Genomic DNA, 13,372 nt, shown 5'->3' with positions numbered 1-13,372 from the left:
GCCTGTGGCTGTTTTTCTTGGCTATGCTGTGGGAGCTACAGCCCAGTTACAGACCTAGTACCGTGTGTGTGTGTGTGTGTGTGTGTGTGTGTGTGTGTGTGTGTGTGTGTGTGTGTGTGTGTGTGTGTGTGCGTCTCTCACCACTGCAGGTCTTGTTGTCATTGTTGAGGGAGAAGTGGGCGGGGCATCCGCAGACGAAGCTGCTGATTGGTACAGCCAGACAGAGGTGTGAGCATTGCCCATTGGTGGAGGCGCAGGCGTTCCATCCCCCCTGGCGTGACGAGTGGAAGACCAAGATGTCCATCACGTAGTCCAGGTGACCCTGGATGACCGTACGGTTCTGGCCCGATGTCTTATTGGCCCGTTCGATGCTGCGCTGAGACCAGTCCGTCCAATAGATGTAGTCCTGGTACTGGGTCAGACCGAAGGGGTGGGGGAGGTCGTCGGCTATAACCTCACGCTCCAGACCTGGGGGAGCAGAGGAGGAAGAGTTAGACCTGGAGGAGACAGGAGGAGAGGAGAGAGAGGGAACAGTTAGACCTGGAGGAGACAGGAGGAGGAGAGGAGAGAGAGGGAAGAGTTAGACCTGGAGGAGACAGGAGGAGAGGAGAGAGAGGGAATAGTTAGATCTGGAGGAGACAGGAGGAGGAGAGGAGAGGGAACAGTTAGACCCGGGGGAGACAGGAGGAGGAGAGGAGAGAGAGGGAACAGTTAGACCTGGAGGAGACAGGAGGAGGAGAGGAGAGAGAGGGAAGCGTTAGACCTGGAGGAGACAGGAGGAGAGGAGAGAGAGGGAACAGTTAGACCTGGAGGAGACAGGAGGAGGAGAGGAGAGAGAGGGAAGCGTTAGACCTGGAGGAGACAGGAGGAGGAGAGGAGAGAGAGGGAATAGTTAGACCTGGAGGAGACAGGAGGAGGAGAGGAGAGAGAGGGAACAGTTAGACCTGGAGGAGACAGGAGGAGGAGAGGAGAGAGAGGGAAGCGTTAGACCTGGAGGAGACAGGAGGAGAGGAGAGAGAGGGAAGAGTTAGACCTGGAGGAGACAGGAGGAGAGGAGAGAGAGGGAATAGTTAGACCTGGAGGAGACAGGAGGAGAGGAGAGAGAGGGAATAGTTAGACCTGGAGGAGACAGGAGGAGGAGAGGAGAGAGAGGGAACAGTTAGACCTGGAGGAGACAGGAGGAGGAGAGGAGAGAGAGGGAATAGTTAGACCTGGAGGAGACAGGAGGAGAGGAGAGAGAGGGAATAGTTAGACCTGGAGGAGACAGGAGGAGAGGAGAGAGAGGGAATAGTTAGACCTGGAGGAGACAGGAGGAGGAGAGAGGAGGGAACAGTTAGACCTGGAGGAGACAGGAGGAGGAGAGGAGAGAGAGGGAACAGTTAGACCTGGAGGAGACAGGAGGAGGAGAGGAGAGAGAGGGAACAGTTAGACCTGTGTCTGTCTGTCTGTCTGTCTGTCTGTCTGTGATAACTCACCCAGCATGTTGGAGGACTCTATGAGTGTCGTGTCCAGGTCAGTCCAGTACAGTCGCCTCTCGGCATAGTCGATGGTCAGCCCGTTGGCTCGGCCCACATTGGGCACCAGAGTGATCCGACCCGTCCCGTCCATCGCTGAGCGGTCAATCTTGGGCTTCCCACCCCACTCTGTCCAGTACATAAACCTAGAAAAATACATTACTGTTAGATACATTAGAACAGAGAGCTAAAACCCAGATTAGACTGAATCTCAGACAGAACACCGTTATCCAGTCAGAGGGCTAAAACCCAGATTAGACTGAATCTCAGACAGAACACCGTTATCCAGAGGGCTAAAACCCAGATTAGACTGAATCTCAGACAGAACACCGTTATCCAGAGGGCTAAAACCCAGATTAGACTGAATCTCATACAGAACACCGTTATCCAGTCAGAGAGCTAAAACCCAGATTAGACTGATTCTCAGACAGAACACCGTTATCCAGTCAGAGGGCTAAAACCCAGATTAGACTGATTCTCAGACAGAACACCGTTATCCAGTCAGAGGGCTAAAACCCAGATTAGACTGAATCTCAGACAGAACACCGTTATCCAGTCAGAGGGCTAAAACCCAGATTAGACTGAATCTCAGACAGAACACCGTTATCCAGTCAGAGGGCTAAAACCCAGATTAGACTGAATCTCAGACAGAACACCGTTATCCAGTCAGAGGGCTAAAACCCAGATTAGACTGAATCTCATACAGAACACCGTTATCCAGTCAGAGAGCTAAAACCCAGATTAGACTGAATCTCAGACAGAACACTGTTATCCAGTCAGAGGGCTAAAACCCAGATTAGACTGAATCTCAGACAGAACACCGTTATCCAGTCAGAGAGCTAAAACCCAGATTAGACTGAATCTCAGACAGAACACCGTTATCCAGTCAGAGAGCTAAAACCCAGATTAGACTGAATCTCAGACAGAACACCGTTATCCAGTCAGAGAGCTAAAACCCAGATTAGACTGAATCTCAGACAGAACACCGTTATCCAGTCAGAGGGCTAAAACCCAGATTAGACTGAATCTCAGACAGAACACCGTTATCCAGTCAGAGAGCTAAAACCCAGATTAGACTGAATCTCAGACAGAACACCGTTATCCAGTCAGAGGGCTAAAACCCAGATTAGACTGAATCTCAGACAGAACACCGTTATCCAGTCAGAGAGCTAAAACCCAGATTAGACTGAATCTCAGACAGAACACCGTTATCCAGTCAGAGGGCTAAAACCCAGATTAGACTGAATCTCAGACAGAACACCGTTATCCAGTCAGAGAGCTAAAACCCAGATTAGACTGAATCTCAGACAGAACACCGTTATCCAGTCAGAGAGCTAAAACCCAGATTAGACTGAATCTCAGACAGAACACCGTTATCCAGTCAGAGAGCTAAAACCCAGATTAGACTGAATCTCATACAGAACACCGTTATCCAGTCAGAGAGCTAAAACCCAGATTAGACTGAATCTCAGACAGAACACCATTATCCAGTCAGAGAGCTAAAACCCAGATTAGACTGAATCTCAGACAGAACACCGTTATCCAGTCAGAGGGCTAAAACCCAGATTAGACTGAATCTCAGACAGAACACCGTTATCCAGTCAGAGGGCTAAAACCCAGATTAGACTGAATCTCAGACAGAACACTGTTATCCAGTCAGAGAGCTAAAACCCAGATTAGACTGAATCTCATACAGAACACCGTTATCCAGTCAGAGGGCTAAAACCCAGATTAGACTGATTCTCAGACAGAACACCGTTATCCAGTCAGAGAGCTAAAACCCAGATTAGACTGATTCTCAGACAGAACACCATTATCCAGTCAGAGGGCTAAAACCCAGATTAGACTGAATCTCAGACAGAACACCGTTATCCAGTCAGAGAGCTAAAACCCAGATTAGACTGAATCTCAGACAGAACACCGTTATCCAGCTCTACTGCCCCGGTTGGAAGCCTCAATCGAGTGGGCATCCTATGCCAACTTGGTCCCCCTTGGCATAGGATTCTTCCCGTGAATCTTTAGCGCGTTACCTAGCAACTATATAGGTCGCATTTTCTTCACTCTAAAACGTGGTCAGATTAAGTAAACATTCATCAAGAAATCTGTTTTTAACGTTTTGCAGAGGTCTTAGTCCTTTCATTATGTACACAGAAACGTGTCCATCACTAGCTAGCTGTTAGCCTGACCCAGTTCTGTCCCAGTCATTACACTAGCTAGCTGTTAGCCTGACCCAGTCATTACATTAGCTAGCTGTTAGCCTGACCCAGTCATTACATTAGCTAGCTGTTAACCTGAACCAGTCATTACACTAGCTAGCTGTTAGCCTGACCCAGTCATTATATTAGCTAGCTGTTAGCCTGACCCAGTCATTACATTAGCTAGCTGTTAGCCTGAACCAGTCATTACATTAGCTAGCTGTTAGCCTGAACCAGTCATTACAATAGCTTGCTAGCTAGCTGTTAGCCTGAACCAGTCATTACATTAACTAGCTGTTAGCCTGAACCAGTCATTACATTAGCTTGCTAGCTAGCTGTAAGCCTGAACCAGTCATTACATTAGCTAGCTGTTAGCCTGAACCAGTCATTACATTAACTAGCTGTTAGCCTGAACCAGTCATTACAATAGCTTGCTAGCTAGCTGTTAGCCTGAACCAGTCATTACATTAGCTAGCTGTTAGCCTGAACCAGTCATTACAATAGCTTGCTAGCTAGCTGTTAGCCTGAACCAGTCATTACATTAGCTAGCTGTTAGCCTGAACCAGTCATTACATTAGCTTGCTAGCTAGCTGTAAGCCTGAACCAGTCATTACATTAGCTAGCTGTTAGCCTGAACCAGTCATTACATTAACTAGCTGTTAGCCTGAACCAGTCATTACAATAGCTTGCTAGCTAGCTGTTAGCCTGAACCAGTCATTACATTAGCTAGCTGTTAGCCTGAACCAGTCATTACAATAGCTTGCTAGCTAGCTGTTAGCCTGAACCAGTCATTACATTAGCTAGCTGTTAGCCTGAACCAGTCATTACATTAGCTTGCTAGCTAGCTGTAAGCCTGAACCAGTCTTCATATTCCCATTACATTAGCTTGCTAGCTAGCTGTCAGTCTGAAGCAGGGCGAGTCAGCGCCTACCCCTCAGCAGGGCGAGTCAGCGCCTACCCCTCAGCAGGGCGAGTCAGCGCCTACCCCTCAGCAGGGCGAGTCAGCGCCTACCCCTCAGCAGGGCGAGTCAGCGCCTACCCCTCAGCAGGGCGAGTCAGCGCCTACCCCTCAGCAGGGCGAGTCAACGCCTACCCCTCAGCAGGGCGAGTCAGCGCCTACCCCTCAGCAGGGCGAGTCAGCGCCTACCCCTCAGCAGGGCGAGTCAGCACCTACCCCTCAGCAGGGCGAGTCAGCACCTACCCCTCAGCAGGGCGAGTCAGCACCTACCCCTCAGCAGGGTGAGTCAGCACCTACCCCTCAGCAGGGTGAGTCAGCGCCTACCCCTCAGCAGGGTGAGTCAGCGCCTACCCCTCAGCAGGGCGAGTCACTACTTACCCCTCAGCAGGGTGAGTCAGTACCTACCCCTCAGCAGGGTGAGTCAGTACCTACCCCTCAGCAGGGTGAGTCAGTACCTACCCCTCAGCAGGGTGAGTCAGTACCTACCCCTCAGCAGGGTGAGTCAGTACCTACCCCTCAGCAGGGTGAGTCAGTACCTACCCCTCAGCAGGGTGAGTCAGTACCTACCCCTCAGCAGGGTGAGTCAGTACCTACCCCTCAGCAGGGTGAGTCAGTACCTACCCCTCAGCAGGGTGAGTCAGTACCTACCCCTCAGCAGGGTGAGTCAGTACCTACCCCTCAGCAGGGTCCAGTGCCAGGGCTCGAGGGCTGTCCAGATCCTTCCAGACTAGGACCTGTCTGTGCTGTCCATCCAGCTTGGCCACCTCGATACGATTGGTCCCCGTGTCGGCCCAGTACAGATTCTTCCCCAACCAGTCCACCGCCATGCCTTCTGGGTAGTCCAGGCCAAACTCCACCACGTGTTCTAGAGCGCTGCCGTTCATAAACGCACGACTGATTGTCTGGAGAGGGAGAGGAGAGCGAGGGAGGGCGAGGGAGAGCGAGGGAGAGCGAGGGAGAGCGAGGGAGAGCAGAGAGGGAGAGGAGAGAGGGAGAGGAGAGAGGGAGAGGAGAGAGGGAGAGGAGAGAGGGAGAGGAGAGGAGAGAGGGAGAGCAGAGAGGGAGAGCAGAGAGGGAGAGCAGAGAGGGAGAGAGGGAGAGGAGAGGAGAGGAGAGAGGAGATAGGGAGAGGAGAGAGGGAGAGGGGAGAGGAGAGAGAAAGGGGTTACTATTGGGCTGAAGGTAATCTGGGCTTTATCAGCCTGCTTCGTCAAACTGATGGCTCCGAGCCAGAGAGAGACACCTCCCTCCTTACCTTCAATGTGATATCTGTCCAGTAGATACGGTTGTCGGTGATGTCGAAGTCCAGTGCAGACGCCTCTTTAACCCCGGTCAGCGGGATGGCCACGTTGTTGTTGTTTGTTTCCAAGGAGATGCGTCTGATGTCTGTGTGTCGGGAGAAGAGGAGGAAGGCTTCTGGTACGATGCAGGTGGACAGGTCAGCTATCAGCTCTAGACCAATGGGACAGGCACACTGGACGCCCACCGGCTTATACAGGCATAGGTGGCTACACCCACCATTAGCCTCCGCACACAGGTTGGTACCTGGGAGAGGAGGCAGTAGGAAGAGAGAGAGGAGAAGAGGGGGAGGCAGTAGGAGGAGAAGAGGGGGTGAGAGTAGGAGGAGAGTAGGAGGAGAGGGGGAGAGAGGAGGAGGAGAGGGGGAGAGAGGAGAAGAGGGGGAGGCAGTAGAAGGAGAGGGGAGGATAAAAAGTTTATTCTCTGTCTGTGTTAATCACCATCTCAGGGGCAGAAGAGATGAGCAGGAGAATCCGACAGTCTGAATGTACCGTCTGAAGCTTTAGCTGAGGTGAACTGATGAAATATCCCTGTTTAGTTAAGTCTACCACCGACAGTCTGAAACATTAGCTGAGGTGAACTGATGAAATATCCCTGTTTAGTTAAGTCTACCACCGACAGTCTGAAACATTAGCTGAGGTGAACTGATGAAATATCCCTGTTTAGTTAAGTCTACCACCGACAGTCTGAAACATTAGCTGAGGTGAACTGATGAAATATCCCTGTTTAGTTAAGTCTACCACCGACAGTCTGAAACATTAGCTGAAGTGAACTGATGAAATATCCCTGTTTAGTTAAGTCTACCACCGACAGTCTGAAACATTAGCTGAGGTGAACTGATGAAATATCCCTGTTTAGTTAAGTCTACCACCGACAGTCTGAAACATTAGCTGAGGTGAACTGATGAAATATCCCTGTTTAGTTAAGTCTACCACCGACAGTCTGAAACATTAGCTGAGGTGAACTGATGAAATATCCCTGTTTAGTTAAGTCTACCACCGACAGTCTGAAACATTAGCTGAAGTGAACTGATGAAATATCCCTGTTTAGTTAAGTCTACCACCGACAGTCTGAAACATTAGCTGAGGTGAACTGATGAAATATCCCTGTTTAGTTAAGTCTACCACCGACAGTCTGAAACATTAGCTGAGGTGAACTGATGAAATATCCCTGTTTAGTTAAGTCTACCACCGACAGTCTGAAACATTAGCTGAGGTGAACTGATGAAATATCCCTGTTTAGTTAAGTCTACCACCGACAGTCTGAAACATTAGCTGAGGTGAACTGATGAAATATCCCTGTTTAGTTAAGTCTACCACCGACAGTCTGAAACATTAGCTGAGGTGAACTGATGAAATATCCCTGTTTAGTTAAGTCTACCACCTACAGTCTACCGCCGACCAAAACTAACTGCAAAATGCAGCCATCAAGTTTGTAGAGTCACAAGCTGGATGGAATCAGTCTGCTATGAATATGGGACCAGAAACCTGACGTTTAACTACTAATAAACACTATGGATGAATCTGTCTTAATACCTATGACGTCTTCACATGTGTGTGGACATAGTGCCTTCATTTCCAAACAATAAAAAGGTATGAAACAGAATGCTGAAGCACAGAGACTGAAACTGTGGCTTCCCTGTCCAAATACACAGAGTGGAGAACAGAGACTGAAACTGTGGCTTCCCTGTCCAAATACACAGAGTGGAGAACAGAGACTGAAACTGTGGCTTCCCTGCCCAAATACACAGAGTGGAGAACAGAGCCTGAAACTGTGGCTTCCCTGTCCAAATACACAGAGTGGAGAACAGAGACTGAAACTGTGGCTTTCCTGTCCAAATACACAGAGTGGAGAACAGAGACTAAAACTGTGGCTTCCCTGTCCAAATACACAGAGTGGAGAACAGAGACTAAAACTGTGGCTTCCCTGTCCAGATACACAGAGTGGAGAACAGAGACTGAAACTGTGGCTTCCCTGTCCAAATACACAGAGTGGAGAACAGAGACTGAAACTGTGGCTTCCCTGTCCAAATACACAGAGTGGAGTTTAGGTAGCACTGAGCACCGTGATGTCAGGGGGTCAGGCTGTGTTACCTACCGAAGGTCTGGTGTACATATGTAGCTTTGAGCCCAGTGAGGTCAGGGGTCAGGGGTCAGGTTCAGGCGGTGTTACCTACCGAAGGTCTGGTAAACATATGTAGCTTTGAGCCCAGTGAGGTCAGGGGTCAGGTTCAGGCTGTGTAACCTACCGAAGGTCTGGTTTACATATGTAGCTTTGAGCCCCGTGGGGTCAGGGGTCAGGTTCAGGCTGTGTTACCTACCGAAGGTCTGGTGTACATATGTAGCTTTGAGCCCCGTGAGGTCAGAGGTCAGGTTCAGGCTGTGCTACCTACCGAAGGTCTGGTGTACATATGTAGCTTTGAGCCCCATCAGGTCAGGGGTCAGGGGTCAGGTTGTGCTACCTACCGAAGGTCTGGTGTACATATGTAGCTTTGAGCCCCATCAGGTCAGGGGTCAGGTTCAGGCTGTGTTACCTACCGAAGGTCTGGTGTACATATGTAGCTTTGAGCCCGGTGATGTCAGGGTTCAGGCTGTGCTACCTACCGAAGGTCTGGTGTACATATGTAGCTTTGAGCCCCGTGAGGTCAGGGTTCAGGCTGTGCTACCTACCGAAGGTCTGGTGTACATATGTAGCTTTGAGCCCCATCAGGTCAGGGGTCAGGGGTCAGGTTGTGCTACCTACCGAAGGTCTGGTGTACATATGTAGCTTTGAGCCCCATCAGGTCAGGGGTCAGGGGTCAGGTTCAGGCTGTGTTACCTACCGAAGGTCTGGTGTACATATGTAGCTTTGAGCCCGGTGATGTCAGGGTTCAGGCTGTGCTACCTACCGAAGGTCTGGTGTACATATGTAGCTTTGAGCCCGGTGATGTCAGGGTTCAGGCTGTGCTACCTACCGAAGGTCTGGTGTACATATGTAGCTTTGAGCCCCATCAGGTCTGGTAGCTGGTCTATGATGAACTCTCTCTCCGTGGTGTGTTTGTGAACCCTCTCAATGCTGCGTCTCTGCCAGTCTGTCCAGTACACATAGTCCCCCAGCAGAGTGAAGCCAAAGATGTGAGGTAGCTTATCTTCTACCAGGATCCTCCTGCCTGAACCGTCCATACACATCACCTGGGGGAGAGGAGACAGAGAATCAGAGGATAAACCAGTGAACAGCTTGAAGACCAAACCAATAAGTTCAGGTAGGAGCTCAGAGACCCGCCCGGGCCTCCCTCCTACTGAAGTGACCCCCCGGGCCTCCCTCCTACTGAAGTGACCCCCGGGGCCTCCCTCCTACTGAAGTGACCCCCGGGGCCTCCCTCCTACTGAAGTGACCCGCCCGGGCCTCCCTCCTACTGAAGTGACCCCACCGGGCCTCCCTCCTACTGAAGTGACCCCACCGGGCCTCCCTCCTACTGAAGTGACCCGCCCGGGCCTCCCTCCTACTGAAGAGACCCCCCCCAACAACAGAAGAAAATTGAAAATTCACTATTCTCTACACAACGCCTGTTCCAGTAGCATGACTCAAGCAGACAGACTGACAGAGCATTTCTCTGTTCGACAAGGGCCCATCAGCAGGCATCCTGACAGAGCATTTCTCTGTTTGACAAGGGACCATCAGCAGGCATCCTGACGGTTCCACCAACAGGACCGTGAATTCAGCTTACTGTCCAGTCACCAGATCTCAATCTAACTGAGCATCTGTGGGATGAGATGGAACGAGCTCGTCGGAATAGAGATCCACTTCCAATTTCACACAACGGTGGGAAGCATTGGAGTTCAACATGGGCCAGCGTCCCTATGGAACCCTTTCTCATTGAGGCTGTGGAGGATCAGATGTTAGGAAGGTGTTCCTGATGTGTTGTACACTCCGTTTCCTTTCTCAGTGAGGTGGCCTAATGATTTAGAATGGGAATCATATTGGTCCCCACAAGGATAGTAAAACAAACGTGTGTGTCCACAGTGGGGTGTGTTTCACATTCTGGGGCTATTCTAAAAGAGGGGAACCCGCAGCTGGCGTGGGAGGCAGCAAATCGGAAGCAGATGTGGCTCTGGCCCGCAAAAACCTTGTTCTAGATCAAAACCTCGTTCTGGAGCAGACCCGGAACCCAGGCTGCCACCACCAACCAACCCAGCAGACCCAGAACCCAGGCTACCACCACCACCAACCAACCCAGCAGACCCAGAACCCAGGCTACCACCACCACCAACCAACCCAGCACACCCAGAACCCAGGCTACCACCACCAACCAACCCAGCAGACCCAGAACCCAGGCTACCACCACCAACCAACCCAGCAGACCCAGAACCCAGGCTACCACCACCAACCAACCCAGCAGACCCAGAACCCAGGCTACCACCACCAACCAACCCAGCAGACCCAGAACCCAGGCTACCACCACCAACCAACCCAGCAGACCCATAACCCAGGCTACCACCACCACCAACCAACCCAGCAGACCTATAACCCAGGCTACCACCACCACCAACCAACCCAGCAGACCCAGAACCCAGGCTACCACCACCACCAACCAACCCAGCACACCCAGAACCCAGGCTACCACCACCACCAACCAACCCAGCACACCCAGAACCCAGGCTACCACCACCAACCAACCCAGCAGACCTATAACCCAGGCTACCACCACCAACCATCCAACCTAGCACACCCAGAACCCAGGCTACCACCACCAACCAACCCAGCAGACCCAGAACCCAGGCTACCACCACCAACCAACCCAGCAGACCCAGAACCCAGGCTACCACCACCAACCAACCCAGCAGACCCAGAACCCAGGCTACCACCACCAACCAACCCAGCAGACCCAGAACCCAGGCTACCACCACCAACCAACCCAGCAGACCCAGAACCCAGGCTACCACCACCAACCAACCCAGCAGACCCAGAACCCAGGCTACCACCACCAACCAACCCAGCACACCCAGAACCCAGGCTACCACCACCAACCAACCCAGCAGACCCAGAACCCAGGCTACCACCACCAACCAACCCAGCAGACCCAGAACCCAGGCTACCACCACCAACCAACCCAGCACACCCAGAACCCAGGCTACCACCACCAACCAACCCAGCAGACCCAGAACCCAGGCTACCACCACCAACCAACCCAGCAGACCTATAACCCAGGCTACCACCACCACCAACCAACCCAGCACACCCTACCAAACTTTCCCTTGGTGTCCCCCACCCCTCCCCTAGTCTTTCCCACTTGGCCCCACTACGGGTCCAGATTAAAACCAACAAACACTAGCCGATGTGTTGGAACATATTGCACCATGAAGATATGCTGTGTGAGGATGCCAACTGTAGAAAACAAAGGATGTCTTTGAGACTAGTTGTTTCCATATGGAAGTTAGAGCCCCGTGGAGGGAAATGTAAAGAAGTAGGACTCACATCGACCGCTCCCTGCAATACATCTGTACACAACACCACCAGTCACGAAGGCTAATTTCCACGGTGGCTCAGCTGTCAACACCCCGAAAAGTGCAGAAATTTTACGATTGGGTTTCTGAGGTACCCCAACTTTAAATGAGGTAACAGGGGGATCCAGCTGGCCATGATGTAGACTAGTCCTCATAGGAGGACCTCACTGCTGCTTGGGCTCTGTACTGAGGTGCTGCTCCAGCTAGCCAAGATGTAGACTAGACCTCCTAGGAGGACCTCACTGCTGCCTGGGCTCTGGGATGAGGTACTGATCCAGCTGGCCATGATGTAGACTAGACCTCATAGGAGGACCTCACTGCTGCCTGGGCTGAGGTACTGACCCAGCTGGCCATGATGTAGACTAGACCTCAAAGGAGGACCTCACTGCTGCCTGGGCTCTGGACTAAGGTACTGATCCAGCTGGCCGTGATGTAGACTAGTCCTCATAGGAGGACCTCACTGCTGCCTGGGCTCTGGACTGAGGTACTGATCCAGCTGGCCATGATGTAGACTAGTCCTCATAGGAGGACCTCACTGCTGCCTGGGCTCTGGGCTGAGGTACTGATCCAGCTGGCCATGATGTAGACTAGTCCTCATAGGAGGACCTCACTGCTTCCTGGGCTCTGGACTGAAGTACTGATCCAGCTGGCCATGATGTAGACTAGTCCTCATAGGAGGACCTCACTGCTGCCTGGGCTCTGGGCTGAGGTACTGATCCAGCTGGCCATGATGTAGACTAGTCCTCATAGGAGGACCTCACTGCTGCCTGGGCTCTGGGCTGAGGTACTGATCCAGCTGGCCATGATGTAGACTAGTCTTAAATGTTTACAAGAACAATATGTTTTCAAGGAGAAACTCTCATCATGGAGAGTCTGAGTTGCTATGAAGCAACGTTTCTGTGTTACCAACTTGGTAGCAGCTTCTAAGGAGAATCTATGGTGCCACAGCAAACAGGGCTTCAGAACCGGTTCCCCAGAGACAACGATGAGGCAGAACGCGTCCAATGCCCTCCAGAACCGGTCCCCCAGAGACAACGATGAGGCAGAACGCGTCCAATGCCCTCCAGAACCGGTCCCCCAGAGACTACGATGAGCCAGAACGCTTCCAATGCCCTTCAGAACCGGTCCCCCAGAGACAACGATGAGCCAGAACGCTTCCAATGCCCTCCAGAACCGGTCCCCCAGAGACAACGATGAGCCAGAACGCTTCCAATGCCCTTCAGAACCTGTCCACCAGACACACTACGTTGAGCCAGAACGCTTCCAATGCCCTTCAGAACCTGTCCACCAGAGACTACGTTGAGCAGGAACGCGTCCAATGGCCTCCAGAACCGGTCCCCCAGAGACAACGATGAGCCAGAACGCTTCCAATGCCCTTCAGAACCAGTCCACCAGAGACTACGTTGAGCCAGAACGCTTCCAATGCCCTTCAGAACCTGTTCACCAGACACACTACGTTGAGCCAAAACACTTCCAATGCCCTTCAGAACCGGTCCACCAGAGACTACGTTGAGCCAGAACGCTTCCAATGCCCTTCAGAACCGGTCCACCAGAGACTACGTTGAGCCAGAACGCTTCCAATGCCCTTCAGAACCTGTCCACCAGAGACTACGTTGAGCCAGAACGCTTCCAATGGCCTCCAGAACCGGTCCCCCAGAGACAACGTTGAGCCAGAACGCTTCCAATGCCCTTCAGAACCGGTCCCCCAGAGACAACGATGAGCCAGAACGCTTCCAATGCACTTCAGAACCGGTCCCCCAGAGACAACGTTGAGCCAGAACGCTTCCAATGCCCTTCATGACCGGTCTCCCAGAGACAACGTTGAGCCAGAACGCTTCCAATGGCCTCCAGAACCAGTCCACCAGAGACAACGATGAGCCAGAACGCTTCCAATGGCCTCCAGAACCGGTCCCCCAGAGACAA

At 52.0% G+C, this 13,372-nt stretch overlaps 1 protein-coding gene across 1 annotated transcript in view; it reads right to left on the bottom strand.

Annotated features, from left to right (window-relative positions):
* Positions 1-13,372, bottom strand: part of LOC139392659 (low density lipoprotein receptor-related protein 6) — a 73,292-nt gene that overhangs the window by 20,858 nt on the left and 39,062 nt on the right. The window contains exons 9-13 of the mRNA XM_071140802.1: positions 8,920-9,136; positions 5,923-6,212; positions 5,343-5,569; positions 1,476-1,660; positions 142-468 (exon numbers count right to left, since the gene is read on the bottom strand). Coding sequence (XP_070996903.1) covers positions 142-468; positions 1,476-1,660; positions 5,343-5,569; positions 5,923-6,212; positions 8,920-9,136 — 1,246 coding nt within the window. The remainder of the gene's footprint in view (positions 1-141; positions 469-1,475; positions 1,661-5,342; positions 5,570-5,922; positions 6,213-8,919; positions 9,137-13,372) is intronic.

This window comes from Oncorhynchus clarkii, chromosome 33 (assembly GCF_045791955.1).
Source record: "Oncorhynchus clarkii lewisi isolate Uvic-CL-2024 chromosome 33, UVic_Ocla_1.0, whole genome shotgun sequence".
NCBI lineage: Eukaryota > Metazoa > Chordata > Actinopteri > Salmoniformes > Salmonidae > Oncorhynchus > Oncorhynchus clarkii.
Note: the sequence above shows the minus strand (reverse complement) of the source record. Positions and strands in the feature narration are given on the sequence as shown.